Source organism: Theropithecus gelada, chromosome 10 (assembly GCF_003255815.1).
Source record: "Theropithecus gelada isolate Dixy chromosome 10, Tgel_1.0, whole genome shotgun sequence".
NCBI lineage: Eukaryota > Metazoa > Chordata > Mammalia > Primates > Cercopithecidae > Theropithecus > Theropithecus gelada.
The window spans coordinates 33,193,288-33,199,861 of NC_037678.1; the positions used below are offsets into that span (position 1 = coordinate 33,193,288).

General features: G+C 45.8%; 1 protein-coding gene across 1 annotated transcript in view; it reads right to left on the bottom strand.

The window, feature by feature from the left end:
* Positions 1-3,524: 3,524 nt before the first annotated feature.
* SNAP29 (synaptosome associated protein 29) overlaps positions 3,525-6,574 on the bottom strand; it is a 32,958-nt gene continuing 29,908 nt past the window's right edge. Inside the window, exon 5 of the mRNA XM_025398824.1 lies at positions 3,525-5,629. Coding sequence (XP_025254609.1) covers positions 5,472-5,629 — 158 coding nt within the window. The 3' untranslated portion in view covers positions 3,525-5,471. The remainder of the gene's footprint in view (positions 5,630-6,574) is intronic.

Sequence of the window (6,574 nt, forward strand, 5' to 3'; positions counted from 1 at the left end):
TATGTATTGTCTTTGGCTGCTTTCATTCTTTATTTTTTGAGACTCACTCTGTCGCCCAGGCTGGAGTGCAGGGATGCAATCTCGGCTCACTGCAACCTCTGCCTCCTGGGTTCAAGTGATTCTCCTGCCTCAGCCTCCCGAGTAGTTGGTATTACAGGTGCACTCCACCATGATTGGCTAATTTCTGCATTTTTAGTAGAGATAGGGTTTCACCATGTTGTCCAGGCTGTTTTCAAACTCCTGACCTCAAGTGATCTGCCCACCTCGGCCTTCCAAAGTGCTGGGATTACAGGCGTGAGCCACTGCGCCTGGACCTTTGGCTGCTTTTATGCAACAATGGCAGAGCTGAGCAGTTGCAACAGAGATGGAGATGGTTTGGCCTGTAAGCCTAAAACACTGACTCTGCGGCCCTTTACAGAAATTTGCTGAGCCCTGGTCTAGACAGTCCTGCAGAGCAGGTAGGGAGGTAGGAGACAGACTAGAAAACTGATGAGAGGGTTTCAGGATAGAAGGTAGTTCATAGGGCTAAATGTGGCATCGAAGACCAAATACATGAAGACTCAACGAGGAAGATCCCCTCCACCAACTCACTAAGAAATAACTACATAGGAGACAAAATTTGTTTAAAAAACAACTTCACATTTTATTTGATGGAATATGGTCATTTGCTGAGTTGAAGGCATGGAGGAAAAGTGCTGTCCTGAAACAGACTTCGAACTAAAGACCCCATCCCATCCCCACATAATTGTACTTTTAATGACTAGCTCATCGATTTTTTTTTTTTTTTTTTTGATATGGAATTTCACTCTGTCACCCAGGCTGGAGTGCAGTGGTGTGATCTCGGCTCACTGCAACCTCTGCCTCCCAGGTTCAAGTGATTTTCATGCCTCAGTCTCCTGAGTAGCTGGGACTATAGGCACATGCCACCAGGCCCGGCTAATTATTTTTGTATTTTTAATGAGAGACAGTGTTTCACTGTGTTGGCCAGGCTGGTCTCGAACTTAGCTCATCATTTTGTTTATTATTATTATTTACATATATTTTTGGAGATGGAGTCTTGCTCTGTCGCCCAGGCTGGAGTGCAGTGGCACAATCTCGGCTCACTGAAACCTCTGCCTCCCAGGTTCACGCCATTCTCCTGCCTCAGCCTCCCAAGTAGTTGGGACTACAGGTGCCCCCCCACGCCCGGCTTTTTTTTTTTTTTTGTATTTTTAGTAGAGACAGGGTTTCACCGTGTTAGCCAGGATGGTCTCAATCTCCTGACCTTGTGATCCGCCCACCTTGGCCTTCCAAAGTGCTGGGATTAATAGGCTTGAGCCACCATGCCTGGCCTTATTATTTTTTAGAGATGGGGTCTCCCTCTGTTGCCCAGGCTGGAGGGCAGTGGCATGATCATAGCTCACTGCAGCCTCCAATTCCTGAGCTCAAGCAATTCTCCCACCTTAGCCTCCAAAGTAGCTGGGACTAGAGGCCCAGCTATTTTTAAAAATTTTTTGTAGAGATGGGGTCTCACTATGTTGTTTAGAGTGGTCTCAAACTCCTGGCCTCAGTAGACTCTCCTGCCTCGGCCTCCGAAAGCACTGGGATTATTGGCATGAGCCACCATGCCCCGGCCCTAGCTCATCTTTTTGTACTGACACTGCATTCATCAGACCTAAAAAGCTAAAAGTTACATTTGTAACTTTAAAATTCTGCAGGTAACACCTATAATCCCAGCATTTTGGGAGGCCGAGGTAGGCAGATCACGAGGTCAGGAGTTTGAGACCAGCCTGGCCAGCACAGTGAAATCCTGTCTGTACTAAAAAAATAAAAAAATTAGCTGGGCATGGTGGCACGCACCTGTAATCCCAGCTTCTCGAGAGGCTGAGGCAGGAGAATTGCTTGAACCTGGGAGGCGGAGGTTGCAGTGAGCCGAGATTGTGCTATTGCACTCTAGCCTGGGTGACAGAGTGAGACTCTATCTCCAAAAAAATAAAATAGCCGGGCGCGGTGGCTCAAGCCTGTAATCCCAGCACTTTGGGAGGCCGAGACGGGCGGATCACGAGGTCAGGAGATCGGGACCATCCTGGCTAACACGGTGAAACCCCGTCTCTACTAAAAAATACAAAAAACTAGCCGGGCGAAGTGGCGGGCGCCTGTGGTCCCAGCTACTCGGGAGGCTGAGGCAGGAGAATGGCGTGAACCCGGGAGGCGGAGCTTGCAGTGAGCTGAGATCCGGCCACTGCACTCCAGCCTGGGCGACAGAGCCAGACTCAGTCTCAAAAAAAAAAAAAATAAAATAAAATAAAATAAAATAAAATAAAAAAATCTGCAGAAAAGGCCTATATGGGCAAAGTATAAGATTATTACTAAATTGGTATAGTATACACTTAAAATTACATATTCACAAAAAGAGGTTAGAGAAAGAGAAATTTAAATGCACTGACATTTTTATTTCTTGCAACCTGAGTTAAATTCAGGTTTCCTTTCCTACAGAATGCAAAAAAGACATCCACAAGGCAACTCCACTTCTAAGTTACAAATTACTAGATGTTAGAAAACTTTCTCGAAGGAGAGTGAATTTTTTTTTTGAGACACAGTCTTGCTCTGTTGCCTCGGCTTACTGCAAGCTCCGCCTCCCTGGTTTACGCCATTCTCCTGCCTCAGTCTCCCGAGTAGCTGGGACTATAAGCGCCAGCCACCACGCCTGGCTAATTTTTTGTATTTTTAGTAGAGACGGGGTTTCACCATGTTAGCCAGGATAGTCTTGATCTCCTGACCTTGTGATCCGCCAGCCTTGGCCTTCCAAAGTGCTGGGATTACAGGCGTGAGCCACCGCGCCTGGCCAGAGAGTGCACTATTTTTTAAGTTAGTAGCACACCTAACATATAACTCACCTTAAGTTAGAAAAGCCATTTTTTGAAGGCACAGTTTGTTTCCAGCTCAACTGTGGAAATCGAAATCTGTCTGCAGTACCAAATCTCATCCCACAGTCAGCCCAGCCCTGGCACCTTTGCTTGTTTCCATGAAATGTGTCTAATCTAGAGGGTAGCATTTTTTTGTTGACCCCAATCATCATGTGAAAAGATACTGGAGACATGTTAGGTCGTCCTTCATTCTGGAACCACATTAGGTCTTCCTTCATTCTCTGTGAAAATGCAAGCAACTCATTTATAAAGTAGCATCAGCAACCAGGCCTTCCTGGGCATGTGAGTGGGGAAGAAGTGGCAGAAAGGACCAGCTGGCTGTCCTGTAGCTTAAGGACAGTCCCTCAGCACAGGACATAGAACAAGAGGGTCTGAACAAGAACAGGACAAAACAAGGCCCTCCAATATGTCAGAGGAAGACAAATTTCCAGAAAAGGCAACTCTCCTTCCATATACTTGGGGTAAAAAAAAAAAAAAAACAGAGAAGGGCGGGTAACTGGCTTCATCAGCCCAGCAAAAGACAGGGAAGGGGCATAAAATAAGATGTTACTGTGCTTCAAGTCAGTTGAATCACTAAACTCATTATGCAAGTAGAAGGCTGCCGAGAATGTCTGGCAGTGGCCTTCACATGTATTTATTTTAAATAATTAGCTTAGGTCTGAGGTATAATGACTAATCTCCACGAGTCTATGCCTGATGGTGATCAACAGTTATGACATACATGGAAGGTGTTAGAGGAAAGAACCGGAAACAATTACAGTAAGTTGAACTGTGCATAAAAGCTGCTCTGCATCCCGGGTTCATACTTTTAAGCAGCATTTTTGCTGAAAGCCTCATGAAGTAGTTTTGTTTGGGTTGAGTGTTATGTTTAAAATTTCCCTTTTACCAGTTAGAATAATAATGCCGAGCTCATCTAATAAACAAATGTCTAGTTTGATAAGCTTTAATCAGGCCCTCACACCCTGGGATGGTCATTAATGACATGGATCAGAATCCCTGAGGTGGCTGGAATCTAACCAGTGTGTAGCACAGAAAGCTCTGCTTGCCTATGGAGGCTGTGGATATTTTTAGGAAGGTCATGCATTATGGGATGGGAATTTTTATAAACAGAGTGCTACATAAAAACTAATGCACTGTGGCAGCACTTACAGAGGTTTGCTTTGCTTTGAGACACCACTGTTTATAGGCTGCAGACTGTAAAGGGAAGTATTGGGAAATGGCAAAGGTCACATGGGCCAGTGCCATGTTTTAAGGTCAAAGGCACTGTTATTTTAAGTGACCTATCTCATTATTAAAATCAATCACTTTCACCATCTTCAAAATATTTTGTTTTTTAAAAAGGCAAGGGTCTTGTGGCTCCAACTATTTTGTTGGATATACCAGCATAAATAAATCAGTTTTAACTGACACTTGAAAATGATTTCTTTTGTAAAATGAAAGGAGAAAACTAGCCGAGCCAGCTAAAATAATATCTGGGCATTTTTCCCCCCTTAGCTAAATTTTTCTATACAAAGTCAGCATCACTTGTAGAATTCCAGTCCTAAAACTGGGTGGCAGAGAAATAAGTGATGATTCGTTACCTTGCAAAAAGTGCAGAAGAGTCGGGGGGAATGCTAGTCAGGTCAGGAGACCCCAGGTTCCAAATAAACATTTTGCCCTCCTGAGGCCTGCCTAATGGTGATTCCCAGAGGGGTGGAGGAAGACCATTGCGCAGCCACATCTGTGTAATACTCCATTCCCACAAACTCTATTGGGCACTCTGTCAGTCAGCCTGGCAGCCTCGAGCCAGTGTAAGACCTGTTCCCAGTCACAGATGGAGAGTTCCAGATGAGAGCATGTGGGGAAGAGGGGCTCACCCAATTCCCTGCACATTTCCAGGAGTCACAGTGAGCAGTGCTGGTGTGAAGCCCACCTACTAAAATACATGCCAAGGATGGGGGGCTGGAGGGAAGCGGGGACATCAGAAAACAAAAGAGCAACATGGCACACTCCATTTCCCATTCTAACACTGATCCTTTCCCAGAGGATGAATCGCAGATAATGTGTTCAGTGTGTGAGGAGGTGTGTGTGTGTGAATGTGTGTGTGTGTGAATGATGACTCCTAAACAAAGGTGTGGCAAGGACCCTCCTCCACCAAACGACTGGCTCACACACCCCCTTAACGCTCTGACTCACGGGAAGGCTTGGGAATGAGAAATAGAGGCTCGTGGCTGCAAGACTGAAATTCTGTCCACATCTTTCCACATGCTCACTAAAGTGAGAAATGCAACTCTTCTTATTCCAGCATGGTAAGCAAATGCCCAAGATATGCAGGGCCAGGCTACTATGCTCAGACAAAAACTCTAATAAGCATTTTTCTGGAAGAACTAGGTGAGGTGTTAACCCTAGGGAAATGGAGGACAAACACTTCCTTATAATGGCAAAAACGTCTTAAGACCTACTCTATTATATCATTTGCAAACACACATTAATTTACATACTAAAATAGTAAATGAAATTTCTTGGAAGTTCAAAAAAAGCTCTTTCAAATCTTTTCATCACAATAGAGTAGAAATCCATCTGTCTTCAGAGTTGTCGAACTTTTCTTTCTGTGCTTTTTATGTTGACATCTAACTTGTCCACTTTGGTTGTCAGCCGGTCAAGAATGTCATCTTGCTCCTCAATTTCCGTCTGCATCCCCAGGGCTATGTCCTTCAGACGGCCCAGTCCCATGGAGAGCTCATCTGTGGGAGGAGGAAATGACATGTAGGCATGAGCAAACACAGTCGCGGCACCTGCAGATGCTTCCTGATGGTGTGGCTAAGGGGGAGAGACAGGCTGAGGGATCTGTGTTGCCTGGTGGGGTTGCACCCACTGCAGAGATGAGTCTTGACTTAACTGATTCTGTCATGGTGAAGAGTAAAGCCTCTTTCCCAGGTTTGTGACGATGTGTGTGTGTGTGTGTGTGTCTTTGTGCACGCCGGGGGTAGGGAGATATGCCCAAGGCTGCTTTCTGCCTTTTTACTAAGAACAGCAGCCAGGAAAGAGCCAGAGGGGAGGGAGAAGAGGTAGTGCTGTGTAAGCCTTCTTACTTGCAAGATTAAATACAAAACACTAAGAGAAAAAGGATCAGGATACACAAATGCTTAGCACTGGTACCACAAATCTAAGCAAAATCGTTTTTTTTTTTTTTCTTTTTTTTTGAGACAGAGTCTTGCTCTATTGCCCAGGCTTGAGTGTAGTGCCATGATCTTGGCTCACTGCAACCTCCGCCTCCCGGGTTAAGCGATTCTTCTGCTTCAGCCTCCCAAGTAGCTGGAACTACAGGCGTGTGCCACCACACCCGGCTAATTTCGTTTGTATTTTTAGTAGAGATGGGGTTTCACCATATTGGCCAGGCTGGTCTCGAACTCCTTACCTTGCGATCTGTCCACCTTGGCCTCCCAAAGTGCTAGGATTACAGGCATGAGCCACTGCACCTGGCCAAAATCAGTTTTTTAAAAAAGGCACTCTTGGCCGGGCGCGGTGGCTCAAGTCTGTAATCCCAGCACTTTGGGAGGCCGAGACGGGCGGATCACGAGGTCAGGAGATCGAGACCATCCTGGCTAACACGGTGAAACCCCGTCTCTACTAAAAAATACAAAAAACTAGCCGGGCGAGGTGGCGGGCGCCTGTAGTCCCAGCTACTC